This window comes from Phoca vitulina, unplaced genomic scaffold, assembly GCF_004348235.1.
Source record: "Phoca vitulina isolate PV1807 unplaced genomic scaffold, GSC_HSeal_1.0 scaffold20, whole genome shotgun sequence".
NCBI classification, from domain to species: Eukaryota; Metazoa; Chordata; class Mammalia; order Carnivora; family Phocidae; genus Phoca; species Phoca vitulina.
In genome coordinates, this window is record NW_022589723.1 from 33,176,520 (window position 1) to 33,193,385 (window position 16,866).

The following is a 16,866-nucleotide window of genomic DNA, read 5'->3' on the forward strand; positions in this document are numbered from 1 at the left end:
ACTCAGTGGATTTCTCTCCACCAGTCACCCTCTCTCTTTTGGATCTTCCTTCTCTATAACACAGCAAAATGTACCCCAAAAATATATGGACCAAAAACTATGTACCGCCCTCTATCATTTCTTCTCTTCCCTTCCCATTGCAGTTAAACTTCTTGACAACTTTCTCCCAACCCTAGTACTCTTCCTTTAGTGTAGATTCTCACTATTTTAACCTCATATTAGTCCTTTATTTCCAAATATTTATTGAGCACTTTCCTTCAGACACTGTTCTAAACCTGGGAATACAATAGTGAATAGGACTTAATTCCTGTCATTATGGCACTTAAATTCTAGAACGGGAGGCTGAGAAGAAACACACAGTACATTCTCTGAGAGGGAGAAGTCTCATTAGAATATAAAGCAGGGCAGATGATGACTATAGGAGAGGAGGAGCTAGAGAGGATGGTCAAGGATGGCTTTTTTATGGGAGTGACATTTTAGCAGAGACTTTAATGTCAATGAACCACTCAGGGAAGGTCATGGGGAACATCTTCGAGGAAGACATAGTATCTAGTATAAATGCATCAAGGTGGGAGCAAACTTGATATAATCAAGACCCCTCAAGAAGGCCAGAGTGACTAGTGAGTAGCCATGAGAGGCCCTGGGGCTGGACAAGGGGCCAGAGAAGTAAGCAGAAGCTAGATTGTGTAGGCCATGTAAGGAAGTTGTGTATCAGTCTGAATTAGGGTGCCATTGGAAGGATTCAAATAAGGGAGTGACGTGATATGCCTTCTCATTGAGTAAAACAATGTCCTCAGAAATGCTCAAATATAGCATCTCAGAATATATGCCTATGGTTTTGGATTGCCATCTTGGGAATAACATTTTTTCCCCAAAAACCCATGTAGTAGAGAAAGAAAGGGAGGATCAAGTACTCCCTTGAGTACTTGAAAGAAAGGGTTCTTTATTTTTTCATCTAACAGAAGCTAAAAGAGCTTCTTCTGAAATTTTTGCTTATAGTTCCAGATTTTAATTAGTATTGATAATAATCATGGCCATTTTAAGGAAAATTTTGGGATGAATATGACAGTATTGTTGCTTCTTGAGAAGTTCATTTACTACATATTTGTGTTTATCCTACATGCAAGACACTATATTTTAGCCCCGTATTAGGTTAAGCACAGACCTTATGCCATGAATCCTTTTGGCTTAGTTCCATGAAAATGATAGCCCTAATTCATCAAGAGAAGTATATGGTTTGGCAGTTGAGATGGGGTTTTTTGCTAATCTATTTTTAGCACTCTTCCTCCTGGTTCCTATGGTGGATAGTGGTGTGCAGTGAAATGACTGGCTAGAGGTGGTCTGAGGCCAGAGAACACAGAGAAATGACAGGTCACAGAGAGCAAACCAGTGATGTCCCCTTAGAATCATGAATAAAAGGTTCAAACCAACTGTGCAACATAGAAATGAGTTTCTAAATGCCTTGAATACCAATGTCTCAACTAAGATTAAACTCTCTGAGTAATGGTAATATCACATTATATTAAACTGTAAAAAAGTTCACATGTGATTCTTAAGCTCTATGATGTTATGGGGAAACCTTTTAAATGTTTGCAGTTCTGGGACTTCAAAGGCTGATGAGACCTTACCTGAGCTCTACCAATTAGCTGACTCATGGCTATGACTAGAAAACTTACCTTTCTGGGACTCAGTTTCTCCCATTTGTCAAATAAAGTCATTGGACTGATCTTTAATGTCCCTCTAGCACTAATGTTGGGTGACTTGATGAGTCTAAGAATTGCCTTTTTGGGATAGGCCTGTAAGATAGAAGTGATAGTAAAACTCAGTACCGATTCAACTGAAAATCTTTCGTTTTTAGCCTAAGAATTATATAATCGCACAAAGAGAACGTATTTAAGCTTAATAGGAACTCTTGATTCTGAGTGGATCTGCCAGATCCTTTTTTTTTTTTTTTTTTTTGCCTTTGACAGTTATCTCTAATGATTATGTCAAGGACAGGATGATGACACAAAGCCAGTATATAAAGATTTACTCATGTGGGTGGCTAAGGAGAGTGGGATATAACTGAAATCAAATGGATATTTGCAAAAACCAGTGAACTACCTCAAAATGAGATTATTTTTTGGCTTGTTCTACCAATAAGGGTAGTAATGTAATCTTTGGCGTTTCCATTTAGCTTATTGACTATTGATTGTCTGTTTAGCTAATTAAACCCTGATTTACATCTTATGTAAAAAAAAAAAAATCTCAGGACTTCTTACTAGTGTATGTGAATGGATTTGCACCTCCTACTGTTGAGCCACTCAAGCTTCCCTTCACTTCACAAGGGATTGGTCCAGTACACTGCATTTGTCAGTCTTCCAAATACCAGCATGTAAAGCTTGATCTTCTTGACTGTCTATTCTTGCAATTGCCAATTCATTTGAAAGATCAATGAGAACATGAAATGTTTTCTTACTGTATTTTCACTTTTATTGCATCTATAAAGAAGTGCTATTTTAGTAAATAAAGATGGTTCAGTTCATTGCAGAAGTGTCTTTTTTTCATTATCTTCCGGGTAGCACCCAGAGCCAAAGCATAAAGTTGTACCATTTAGTGGTTTTCCAGCTTATTGTAAGAATCTGGAAACTACACGTCAGAGTTACCTAAAGAAGTGATTTTTCTGCGTTAAACAGGATAAATACAAAGTCAGTAGCTTTATATGTATGCAATAGATATCATTTGTTTTTATAGGAAAAATAATTTTTTTCTGATGTTCAGCTTTAGGAAAACTTGACACATAAAAATATTCATACTTGTGAAATGCACTTACCTTCATTTCAAAAGAACAACATGCTCCATTTTAGTATCATATGAGGCATACTTACAAATCATCTAGTAGCAAAGTAATTAAATATGAATTTTTAGCCTCTGATTGAAATGGACATTATTTCTCAAATATCCTGGATAATTCCTTTATAGAACTGAAAGACTAGGGACGCCTGGGTGGCTCAATCAGTTAAGCTTCTGCCTTCCGCTCAGGTCATAATTCCGGGGTCCTAGGATTGAGCCCCGCATCGGGCTTCTTGCTCAGCAGGGAGTCTCCTTCTCCTTCTCCCCCTCCTCCTGCTTGTGTTCCCTCTCTCTCTCTCTGAAATAAATAAATAAAATCTTAAAAAAAAAAAAAGAACGGAAAGACTACACCTCAACTTGAATCAAAGAAAGGTTATTGCATACTGTTTTATAGCTCTCATAGAATTATATTGTTAATATGAGTGAAGTAGTGGTTCTTTGCATATCTTTCTGAAATTCTTATATTACTTGTGTGAGATTGAAAAATGTGACAACCATACCCAAATTTATACTTCCAAGTGAATATTGATTCCTTTAAAATAGTTACCTGGGAAAGCTGTGCAATTAGTTTCAGCAGTGTTACTATTGCTGTGGTTCCTTGTTTTGAAACTGCTTTCAGAGCAACTATACCTATCTGGTGAAGTTCACGTGGACTTTAGTTTATCTGTTGATTCATTTCACAGATATTTATCAAATAACTACTGTCTGCTAGTTATGCCCATTTTTAGGTTGATGAAAACTTAAAACCAGTAAACAATGTGGCCCTGTCCTTCTGTTTACAGTCTAATGGTTTTGGTTTTTGGAACTGCTAAAAGCTGGATTTAGTAAAGATGAAGGATGTTAGTGAATACCATTTTAGTGAAAAATATTATGATACAAGGAGATTGGTTTTTCTTTTTTACTTCATAAAGTGGTTTTTGAAGTGGTATCAAAGAGAATTTTTAAAACAAATGAAATCCAAACCATTTTGAACCGAGTATCTTTGGAATAGGTTGATTTCTTGTCTTAATTTGAAGGATAACATTCATTTAGATAGATGTTAATATTACTATTTTACTTTATTAGTTTTTTATGTGTATTTTGGACGTTATATTCACTGCCTTTTGTTTAGTTAATTTGAAAATTCTAAGACAGATCCTGGTTTACATTTGAGAAAACTGTTACACAAGGTAGATACCTAAATGTGGTTGACCTGTTGATCTTTAGTTTTGTGTATGTATTTAATTTTACATAAAGTGGAGAGGCATGGCCTACCCTTGACTAGTTTCTTTCAGTTTTTACATGTATGTAATACACTTGGAAATAAAATGGAAATATCTAGTTATGCTTCATCTGGTAGTGTGATGTTATGTCATAAGTAAAATTGGACTAAAAACCAATTTGACCTTAGATATCCAATGCACAATGTAAGAAGAAGAGAAGAAAAAAAATATTCTCACAGTGAATGCGCAGAGGAGGAGCCCAATGCAGTGTTCTGGTAGTTTTATTTATAATAATGCAACATATCTGTCTCTACAGGGGGATCCTTGGATGTATATAGAAAAATTCCAGAGCATGTCCTTGGAAGAATTGCAATAGCAGTGAGTATATATGGCTTCAACCTTATGAAATTGGGGTGATTGAATCTTTCTAGTCAAATCTGTTCCCCTTATATCCTCATGATGTTGTTTTCTTTTTTTTCAATCCCTGTTGACTGCCAGGGCCTTCTCAACTCTCTTCTTTTGTCATTTTTGCATTTTCTTCTTTTCATAGACCAACCCACAGTAACAACATAGTCACATGACATGCTTCAGGCTTATGGGGCCTGTGACCTGTGACCTATTCTGCTTTCATGTGTTTACAGAGACTCTAGTACACTTGCTAACCAGTAACATTTCCAGGTTCTTCAACAAGAAAGCTGTTTGGGGAATATTTTGTAGTTATAGGCTTATGATTAGAAAAGTCCAAATTATTAAAATAAAACTATTTATAAGAAAACACTACTTTATTCTTAAAGATTTCTGCAGACTTTTGGTGTGGTTTTTAATTTTTTTACCAGCGATATCTAGGAATTTATTCCCTTTGTGATTAAAAGCAGTTTTCCTGTTTTCTGTATTCATACATAAATTGATGAAATATTTCAACTAGACTAACATTACTATATAAGCCCCAGATTTGAAATTTGGAATAATGCAGGCTAAACAGCGTCTAAGAGAAGTCATGGGGTGGTGTAATAGTAAACAGTTGCTAAACTAAAGGCACTCTGATAACTTAAGCAGTTTAATGCAGAACAAAGCGATTATACCATGTACCATTTAATTAAATGGCTCTTTTTCACATTCATTATACATCAAACTGACAACTCAAATCCTTTAATCCAACATGGACACTTATTTAGTCTTAGTTCATTGTAATTCACAGCTTTCCTTTTTTCTTTCTAATTATTAGTGTGAACTGCCCAGGGTGATGAGAACTTTCTTTTCTGATGCTATTGCTAAGTAGCTTCTAATCTACATGTTTAGGTAGATTAGTTTAGTATGAAATTTGAGTACTTAAATCACTATTTTAGATGAAAATAAAAATGTTTCATTTCCTCTTTTAATCTCAGAGGGGAATGAATGCTTTGTGGCTTTTGGCAGTTCTTGGCTCTAAAGTTTAATAACACGTATAATACAGGGCAAAAAAAGGCTAGAATACCAATTGAAAAAGAAAAGTATATGAGTTCTATATACTCAATTATGTGTTGAACTTGGCTAAAATAGGAATCTGCCTCCTTCAGTCAGAGAAGTGTGCTCTTCCTGGACTTCATAAATCTTACCTCCATCTTGTGTAGAGCATCCACACAAGGCCATTGGTCTTTTCAATTCTACTGGAGTGAGAATCCTGCAAAGTGAATGGAGTCAGCAAAAATAATAATAATAATCGGGCTTCAAATACCGAGGTTACCTATTGGTTAATCAAAAATATGACAAAAATTATTTTAGTGAAAGGCACTTAAAATAAGTGCTAGCCCAAAGCATTATTTACATTTGCCCTTACATTTTTTTAAAAATTAGGGTTTCCCCCCCGCTAAAATGTGTCCAATTTCTTTAGCTTTTATGGCTCATCAGGTCATAGTAATGAAAACTGCCTGTGGCCAGAGTAAAAGAAATGGTTTCGATAATTTTGCTCTTCACCTGCCACTTTTTATAAACTCTGCTGGGGCCTAAGCTTATATAATGCTTCCAAAGCGTATTTTTTTAATGTAATTTGATTAGATTACAAACTTGGATAAGTCTTTGTTGCAGCTGACAAACACGAGTGGAAGGATTCCCCCAATCAAAATTAGACTAGCAAATTGATGTTTGTAGGTCATCTCTCCTCTACTGTTCTGAAGACAGATCAACATTGTTCCCTTGAGTTCCCTCCGTGAGGCCGAAAAGCATGTGGGTGCTCTTTGCCACGTCAGAAGCAACAGAATCAGAGGAGAGAGGAGAGAAATAGGTGTATATTGACTACCTCGTTGTGCCAATGTTGATGAAGTGTTTTATGTATAAATATTATGTCATTTAATCTTTATAGCAAACTCTGTAGACTGTAGGTTATTGATCATATTTTATACATGTGCAAGATGAGGTTTAGAAAAATTGAAGTTATCTATAACTAATCAGTAAAGATTTGAACCCAGCGCTGTTTTACCCCAAGCCCCATGCTCTTTCACTCTGTTTTCCTAAGAGAATGAGAAAAAAGGAGAGGAAGGCCTGAAAAGGAGAACAAGGTTAAAGAGAAAAAAATAAAGAGAAAAAAAAGAGAAGTATATGAGAAAGGAGTGGAGTGACACATACAGTTGCTTCAGATTCCTTTCATGTCATAGAACGACATCTAGGCATCTCTTCCTCCCCCCAATTAGCTTTATATCCCAGGTTCTAATAACCTGGCATGCTGTTGACGTCCAAAGATTCAAGGTTCGTTACAGGATGGACCCCTGTCAGCTTATATGATGTGTTGTTTGAATTTTCTCTCATAGGATATATGGCAAGAGAATATTTTCCCAGGAAAAAAAATTATTCACATAAACTGGCTGATTTCAGCCTTTCAACTTGCTCAGTGATTTTTATCCACTTTCCATTTGAATGTGGTCTCCTAGAAAGAGGAATGCCTTCCTGCCATTCCCTGCCATCCTTGCACGTTTTGTTTTTCCTCTCAGTTCTGAAGCAGTGACAGTGTGTGCTGTATTTTGAGTGCTAATGTTGATTGAAGTTGTCCCTGAAAGGATGTGCACTTGACATGTCAAGGAGTGAGTGATTGACAGCAGATACAAGTACTTTCAGTGTCAAGGCTTTGTCAAGTCATTGTTGTGAAACCTAGCCTACTGAATACCAATAATACCCTCTAGAGTTTCAATGGACAGATTTCTGGATCCTTGTATACTGCTTTTTATATGCTTCTAAAGGAAAACATAATTATTTTGACAAAGTTGGAAGAACCGTACATTCTTTTTGAAGCTCTAATAAGATTTGTAATTTTAGTAAGTATTACAAAATCAGTATTTGTTTTACTTTTTTTCCTGCCTGATAATCTGAATATATGGATTGCCTTCCCCTTGTGTGTTTTCTGGTTATTCATTTTTCGTGGGACCAATTTTTAGTGGTGAACCATCTTTAATGGGAAGGTTTTATAATATGCAAGTAAGGTTATAAATTGAGAAGTTTAACCCTAATTTCAGAACTCAGAGGTGATTACTTCCATGCTAAATAAGATGGCCTCATCCTACTACCCAAAGAGAAAATTGTTTTCATTATTGATTTTTAAGGCAATATTTTTGCCTGTTTCCTTCCTCTGTTGGTTATCATTATTACTAGTTTGATTTTTTCTTTTCTTTTTGTTTTTTTTACTATCTTACTGTCCAGAACATATGTGTTTTATTGTAATGCCACTTATTCCAAATCCTAGAAAAAATAATTTGCTATAAAAACGTATTCTCTTCTCTTAAAACATATAAGCTTACTGTGGAAATGATCATACCTTGCTAGCAAATCTTTCAGGAGTACATCCCCCTCTAAGAAAAGAATTAAAATATGTTAATCTCTGCTCAGCATTAATTGATATAGATTTTACCTTCTTCTAAATCTTTAGTATTTGGAAATTGGTTTTCTCCCTTTGCGTTTCTCTTTTTAGTATTGCTCTTAGTCTTAATTGATCAACTAAAATCCTTCCAGATTTAGCCCCAACCTTCTTTTCATCATTTTCCAAAATAAATATGTAAATCACTCAGTTATTCCTCATAATGGCAGGTTTCCTTGTTTTTATAGTCCTGACTCATCTAAAATTTTCTGTAATGGTGGGTACTTTTAAATTCTGGAAGTAAATTTTGAGTGATAGTGGTTCATTCATTGTATCTGATACATAATTATGAGTAGTCAACCTTGAAATTGGCAAGTTCACAGTCATGTGCATACAGCGTCAGTGGGTATGAATAAAAACATGTGCATCCCCTTTTGCAACCATTTCTATGTAAAGATTGTTAAAGTGTTTAGTGATTAAACTTCTCACATAGAAGGCAGCACTTGTAACCCATGTACTTAGGGTCTTAGAAACATCTTTTTTTCAGAATCTTATTTGACTGATTATTCTTAACACAGGCTGTTTAATCAAAAATCCATTCTAATTCGAATGTTTGTATTTTCTCCCTTTATTTTTTTGACCTGCGCTTTCAGTGTTTGTTACATGACTCCATACATATGCCTGCATCCACCAGCTTGGCTTGTGAGGCTGCTCATCTTGATATACTTTGATCTTTCCTACCTCAATATCATTTAAAACATTTTTTGGAAATATTTTTTAAAAATTATTTTAAACTTACAGAAAAGTTGAAAGATGCTTCCTCCAGATTCCCCAGTTGTTAACAGTTAACGACATTTGGTATGTGTTTTTTTTCCTGAAACATTTGAGAGTACGTTGCAGACATCAATGGCCCTTTATCCCTAAATACTTCAGGTGTATATTTCCTAAGAACAAGGACATTCTCTCACATCATTGCTATATACTGATCAAAATCAGGAAATTAGCATTGATTGGTACAGTACTGCTATCTAATCAGCAGTCCTAACTTAGATTTTGCCAATTGTCCAGTAGTACCCTTTCTAGACCAAAAGAATAAACATTTCTGGTCCAGCATCCAGTCTAGGATTATACATTGTATTTAGTTGTCATGTCTCTGGTCTCTGTTAACCCAGAGCAGTCTCTCAGCATTTCTTTGTCTTTCCTGACCTTGATCTTTTGAAGAGTATATGGCCCCAGCACTTGGACAGTATATTTTTACCTTGTCCTGAACACTTTCTTCTCTTTCCTTCACATCAGTTGAATCTGTTACTTAGAGCTCATCACTTTGGTAAAGCCTTCCTGATTATGGGCAGGAAAAGCAATCTCTGTTCCACCCATTGTCTTCATTAGTTAGCTTTTAAAAAATGTCTTTCCTTAGTCACAAATGTCATGACTTAAAAAAAAAAATCCACATACAGAACTATAAGAAGGGAAAGCCTTTCCTCCCTGCCCACACCACCACTGAGAACTTAGTAGATGTACTTCCAGGTCATGTTACATGCACATACCTTCCTTTTTTTCATTCATCGTGCCTTATCTTCAGAACATTGTAAGCCCATTAAAGGAAGGAGGGCTGTAGTTTACACATTTGGCATCCTCAAAGAGCCTGGCACAGAAATGGGAGATGTGTAATAAACGCTTATTGGTTTTCAGAGTTTTAAAGGAAGAATTATGGTTGATAATGATTATATGTTTAAATGTGGAAAATTTCTGATAAAAAATCATCATTGGACTGTTTCTCTTTCTTAAATTTAGGTTGTTAAAGGCCTTACCTATTTGTGGAGTTTAAAGATTTTACATAGAGGTATGTACTGTGCTTATGAGCTCTGAATTAATTTGTGAGGTTGGGTGGGGAGCTCTCCAGATACCTTGCTTTTTAGATAAAATAAACAATCTGATATTTAAGCCAGCTGATATATTTGGTAGTCAAAAAGATGCCTGCTTTATAAATGTTTTGCTTATTTTCTCCTTCAGCTGCTCTGATTTAGATTATAGGCATGGTATTTTTGTGGATATTTACCAAACATGTAAAAAGGTATTTCATAGTATTTGAAAATGACAGGATCTGATTTTTAATCCTTAACTCTAATTACTGCAAAGCCTTCACTTTTTATACAATTGCATCCCTTATTAATGCTTCAGATATCACCATACACTGGTCCTTAAAAGATTGCTTCACATACCTTGAAAGTAAAGCTTTAAATAAGGAGTTGGTGAATGCATCAAAAATTAGTCTCCCAGTCTATTAACAGAACACAGGAGAAGAATAATCAGGTAACTTGAATGTTGTGAAAGGAACCTCCCTTTGAATTTTTCCGTGTTCCCAAAATGCATGAATTCATTTGGAGCAAATTATTAAATGAGAAACAGACTATAGCAAAGTAACTTCAGGGCCTCCTATTACTAACAGTACTGTTTGATTTTAACACATCTGCTCAGCCCCACTTTATGCACATTTGGGGAATGCAACAACATACACACTGGATGTGATTAAAGGAAAGTTTTTTTTAAAAAAGGTATAAGCTTTGAGAGAGCAAGTAAACAACTGATGCCTTCAACTGTAGTATCACATTGGTCCCTAGGGGTTGTTTTTTGTTGTGTGGTTTTAATATCCTAGTGATTTCAGATTTCTTCTTAAATCCCTCGTCCTCTTTTGAAGAGGAGGTGTAGACTTTGGCAAGTAAAACTCGCAGTTCTTGAAGGTGTTTATGCGGATTAAATGGAATCAGGAACCAAATTTTCCCTTAAAGCCCGTCCAGTCTATTTCTAGAGTATAGTTGGTGCAAAATGTAGACATAGGGGGAGTGAGCTGAGTTGTGTTAGTGTTACTCTTCCTGGGAAGAAGTCATCATGTGAACGCATCTGGTGGGTGAGAAAAGAATGGAGCATTTTCACGACCAAGGTTAAGAGAGAATGGTATTTCTTTTTTTTTTCTTTTTCTTTGTCTTTTTTTTTTAAAGAGAGAATGGTATTTAACATAATATGACCTATATTGCTTCTCTTCCCTGTACTCCTACCTCCCCACACTCACCAACCCATGAAGTGGTAATGGCCATTTTAATAGGAGTTAACACAGTGGTCAGTTCTTGTCATTTTATTGATTTTTATGGACTTCTGCTATCCTTTTGACAAAGGAACTCAAGGAAGACATCAATTCTCAATAGCAAAGCCTTCATTAAAAGGACCTTGCCATGGAAATGCAAATGTTACTATTAAAGTGATCCTTAGGATCATCCTATACTCTGGGCATACAGCATACTTCTGGCTTATAGTGAATTCTCCCTAGTCATAACTTTCTGTGAGCAATCTTAGAAGCACTTAAAACCATAGTGGATAGGGAAATATTGTTTAGTTATTCTGCGGTTGTTTTTATTTTTTCTTCTTTGCAATCATTGGTTTTAGTCTTACTCTTCGTTTTGGAGAAAAAATTGAATTTTTCTTTGAAATGGGATCTTGATATACATGTTTCAAGTGGATTTATGCCTGGGATCTAAAAATAAAGTACAAGGTGTACGTCAGATTCCCAGAACAACCATCTGTAATCACTGTGGGCAAGTGTGGTCGACCAGAGCCTCTCAGAGGCGAGTAGGTCCTCCCCAGCTCTGGATGCAGCTTGAGCTAAGAAAACGTTCTTTGGTCGGTTACTGCTGAAGCCTTCACTTTCTATACAATTGCATCCCTTCCTTTTACTAACATTTCAGATATCCTCATACACTGTTCCTTAAGAGATTGCTTCACATACCTTGGTGGCCTTAGTGGCTTTCCTGATTGAGGACATAAAGTTTCAAAAAGGAATCCTGAGCTTGTACTTCTCTTCTCAGTCTTTGCTGGCCAGCTGAATTCCTAAAGCATCACCCACTGTAAAATGCTCCTAGTTAAGGGAAGATATCTGTGAGGGGCTGAGTGGGGATAGTGGTAGAACAAACCCTCCCAAGGGATTTGGGTTTTAAATAAATACCAGTGAGTCAATGTGCATCTGCATCTGTCTAGACGGAAAGACTAATGAATTATAGTGCAGGTGAACAATTATTCCCCAGTAATTATGAGTATTCGACTAAAGAAATAATATGCTGTGGTAATACACCTCATTAAATATATTTATATGCTTAGCTTTAGAGTTTCCTGGTTATTCATGGAAACTTTTACCTTCTGGATTTAAAAGCATGTGTTTTTATTTGAAGAGTGGAAGAAGCCAGGTGTCCCTGAAGACTTTTGTGAAGCATTGTAATGAGAAATTTACTCTAGATTGAGTAGTTGTTAACTTAATATTTTAGAGGTTTTGTCCATATTTAATAACTTGGATTCCATAAAAATAAGATTAAAGATGCCTTTTTATTTACCAAAAAGCTATTTAATTTTCTCCCTGATTAAAAAATTATAGCTTTTTAGATCAGTTCAATCAGGCAATTAAAGATCAGAGCTTCCAAGTTCAGCTAAGGCAATTAAATAGGTAATATACTTGTTTATACACTTTTGCTATATAGGCTTATTGCTGTACCTTCTTAAAAGCCCATGTACTCATTTTTACTTTCTCTAAATGAACGATGATGGGAATTCTAGCTGAATATGTGTCACATTGTCAAATCAAAGGCAGTGGTCCTTCTGCGGGGATAGGGGCGGGGTTTGGGGGGGCGCTACAGGTACTGTGAGAACAGAGTAAACAGGATGGTGCAGAGAAATGCTCATGAGTGATCTAAGTTTCTTTCTCCTTTGTCTTAGTCTAAGTACCTGTGTTCTTCAATCATCATTTCTTTCCCTACAAATGTTGCCCCTAGAGCCAGGATCTTGTACTTATGAACACAAATTTTAAAAGATGAAGAAACGGAGATGCATTCAGTTACCTAATGAGAAGAGAAAAATACTATTTCTCACATTTAAATGGCTTCCTTGGAATACTGTGGTCCTGGATTTTTAGCCGTAAGACATAAATGCATAAATAGTATCTTTTGGAATTTATAAAACACAGTTAATGACTTCCAGACAAGCTGGTAAAAATTAAGAGTCTTTCCTGCAGCGCATATTCAGTGAGGACCATAGAGTGGAACGAACTCTGAGCAGCGCAGTGAGACCACCCATCCCACGAGGCTTGTTAGTCTGGCACAGGTTTGTTCCTTTGATATGTATTATGTCCAGTGGACATTTTTTTTATGAATTAAAGTATAACAGTTACTGTTCATAATGGATTATCAAATATTATATTCAATAATATATATGTGGTTTTAAAATTTTATTTTTTTAAGATTTTATTTGAGAGAGAGAGAGAGAGCATGGGGGGGGCAGAGGAGAGAGAGAAGGACAAGCAGACTTCACGCTGAGTGGGGAGCCCAGTGTGGGACTCAGTCCCAGGACCCTGAGATCATGACCTGAGCCAAAGGCAGACACTTAACCAACTGAACCAGACAGGTGCCCCATCAATAAGGTTTTACTGTTGTTTATTTTGTTCTTGTAAAGATTTGGTTGAGATATATATGCAAGTACTTCATTAACTACCAAATGCTAATGATGAGCACAAGTTTTTATTATATAATAACTATGCATTAATCACTTTATCCAGTTTAAGCACATATCACTTCCAGATTAAGCCAGGAAGAGAGTTTATTATTCTTTGCATTACCGGGTCAAAAATTATGAAAACCTTTTCTCTAAGATAGACATGTGGTATCACATGAGGACATAATTATTAAAAATGTTTGAAAGTTCCACCAGGATTAACTACTGTGGAAAATTGTCTTTATTAAATAGCACATGTGTGAGCCCTGTAAGCATAGCATGTACTGACTGGGTAAAAACAAAGAAAATGAACAGTGAAAAAGTCTGGCAGACCAGATTTGACATTACAGCAAACATTGCAGCTTAACTTCAAAACATACATCGCCACTAATGAGGTGAGAGCCCTGCATATTAATAAACCTGCAGCTCCAGCCATAGCCATCATTACCCACATCAAACATAAATACAAGATTAACACCTGTGCCATTTCTTTGGAAGATGTGAGAATGCCCTGGCAGTAACTGCTCTCTCTTTCCCTGAGGATAAAAAATAGAAATGGAAGGGTAATGAGAATAGAGCTTAGATTAAGAAAATAAAATTGGCAATCAGGCTTGGGCAATCTTACACAGATGGAGAAGTTTATAGAAAGAAAAAAACCTAGATAGTTGGTGTCCCAAGACATTTTTTGTATATATGAACCTGGTTCGTTTCATCTGCTTTCTCTAATAGGAGAGTTTTTTAATGTTTTTGTATTATATATAAATATATTTTTTAAATTTTTAAAAATATTTTATGTATTTATTTATTTGAGAGAGAGAGCACACGTGACACGTGCCAGGGGAAGGGCAGAGGGAGAAGGATTGAATCTCACGTAGAGTCTGCACTGAGCGCAGAGCCTGACACCGGGCTTGATCTCAGACCCCGAGTTCATGACCTGAGCCGAAACCAAGAGTCAGGCGCTTAACCGACTGAGCCACTCAGGCGCCCCTATGTATTTTTTATGTTATTCTGAAGGCAAATGCTATGCAAATAGATTTGTGTTTAGAGAAACTAAGTCTTGTGGTTTCAACATGTTATCTTCTGCCCCTGGCTTTACTTATTATAAATCTGGCCTCACACAGATCTAATTGGTGCTACCTTAGATTCTAAAATTGTGTTGTTGGTTCAGTCATTTAGCAACTATTTATTTAATACCAGGTATGTTCCAGGCACTGCTCTAAGTACTTGGAATACATTAGTATAAGAAAAAAAAAAAAAGATTCCTACACTCATGGAACTCATTCTAGCAGGGGTAGAACAGGGTTGGCAAACAATCCATAAATAATAAACATAAAAAAGTAAATACAGTGTGTTAGAAGATGGTTAGTAATATGGAGAAAAGAAAAAGTAGATCAAGCTTGGGGCAGCCAAAGGGTAGGTTGCAGTGTTCTCTGGGTAGGCCTCAGAGAGAAGATGAGCCTGAAGCAGAGGCTTGGAGGAGGAGAGGAGTGGGTCAAGTAGGTATATGGGGGAATAGAGCAGAAGACACCAGGTAGGATATGTCTGGAGTGTTCACAGAACAGCAAGGAGGCCAGTTGGGAACTGTTGCAGTAATCCAGGTGAGTTACAGAGGCTCAGATCGGGGAGGCAGTTGTGAAGATGGGGAGATGTGGTCAGATTCTGGACATATTTTAAGTGTAGAATCAATAGACTTTCCTAATGGATTGCTTGTGGGTATTAAGAGAAAGAAAGGAGGCAGGGTTGCTTGAAGTTTCAGCAGTGAATAGTTCAGTGTGCTAAAAAATGTTTCCTGCTACTTTTTTCTGTTAAAACGGAGCCCTTCACTAAAATTAAAGAAAAAAGAGATAATATAAGTGCCGGCAAGAATATGGAGTAACAGAAACTCTCCTGCATTGCTAGCAGGGACATGAAATGGTACAGCTGCTTGGGGAAACAGTTTGACACTTTCCTGCAACATGAGCCAGCAGTCTCACTCCCAGTGGCTTGATTCACAGTGCCCCCCCAAACTGGAGACAACCCAGATGTCTTTTAGACAATGAATGAATAAACAAGCTGTAGTTAATCCATACAATGGGATACTACTCAGTAATAATAGGGAACAAACTACTGATACAGCAACATGGATGAATATCAAAGACTTTATGCAAGGTGAAAGCAATCAGTCTCAAGGGGCTACCTCTTGTGTATTCCACTTGTACAACATTCTGGAAATGGTAAAACTATATGGATAGAAAATGCATGAGTGGTTGCCAAAGGGTGGAGGGCAAGTTGACTATAAAGCTATGAGGGAATTTTGGGGAGTGTTAGAAATGTTCTGTATCTTGATTTTGGTGGTGGTTACACAACTGTACACATTTGTTAGAACACACAGATCTAGGGCGCCTAGGTGGCTCAGTCAGTTAAGCATCTGCCTTCAGGTCAGGTCATGATCCCAGGGTCCTGGGATCGAGCCCCACGTTGGGCTCCCTGCTCGGTGGGGAGTCTTCTTCTCCCTCTCCCTCTGTGATCTCTCTTGCTTTTGCTCTCAAATAAATAAAATCTTAAAAAAAAAAAAAAACATAGATCTATACACCTGGAAAGTGTGAATTTTACTGCAGTAAATCAGACTTTAAAAAAAAAAAAAAGGAAGAGAAAGAAGGAATTCTCTTCTCATCAGTGTGGTGGAAACAGTACTTTAGAAAGAAGTTTCCCCTGCCAGAAAGGCAAACCATTCTTTCAAAGAGTTTCGGTGATTCTGTCATTATCACCATACCTCATGGTTCCTGAAAAATCCTATCTATGTTTGGTCTAGCAAATCAGTAGGTTGAAAAAAAAAAAAATCCCTGATGATTTAAAAGACATTTGCAATGTCAGAAAGAGAAAGAGAGAGAGAAACTTAAAAGTAGCTGTTGTCATTGACCAGGAATTGGGAGCATCTGGAAATTGGACAAAATTTTCTTTCCTTAGTTAAGCCATTTTTTCCTCTTATATATTAGTAAAGAACTTCAAGTATACAGCACTGACTTGGCCCAATTTAGACAACTTAAAAAGCTTAATTTCTAAGAAGGAATAAAGCTTTGTTTGAATTCCCAGTTCAGTCACACTGATTGACTGCCTCGTTGTGTGACCCTGGAAAGGCAGATCTCTCCTGCTCTCTGGGCCTCAGTTTCCTCTTATATATATTGAAGGGATCGCTAGGTGATCATTCAAGTTCCTTCAAGCACCAGGATTCCATACTCTGTGATCCGGGACAGACGGAAGTATGACAGGCTAGTGAGGTAAGGGAATAAGGCTAATCAGAGAGGTATATGGGAGAAAAAAAGAAAAGATCGGGAATCCCCGAGAGTGGATTATGCTATGAAGATAATAGTAGGAGTAGTAATAGTAATAATAATGAATATTTATGAAGCATTACTCTGTAGCAGACACTGCCCTAAGTGCTTGATTTGTTTAGACTATTTTGTGTTCAAAGTGGGGTATTCCAGGAAGTATGAAATCGTTTAG

General features: G+C 36.6%; 1 protein-coding gene across 2 annotated transcripts in view; it reads left to right on the forward strand.

Annotated features, from left to right (window-relative positions):
- MAP2K5 (mitogen-activated protein kinase kinase 5) overlaps nucleotides 1–16,866 on the forward strand; it is a 246,870-nt gene that overhangs the window by 100,042 nt on the left and 129,962 nt on the right. For both annotated transcript variants that reach the window (XM_032417743.1, XM_032417744.1), the window contains exons 13-14: nucleotides 4,351–4,412; nucleotides 9,649–9,697. In XM_032417743.1, coding sequence (XP_032273634.1) covers nucleotides 4,351–4,412; nucleotides 9,649–9,697 — 111 coding nt within the window. The remainder of the gene's footprint in view (nucleotides 1–4,350; nucleotides 4,413–9,648; nucleotides 9,698–16,866) is intronic.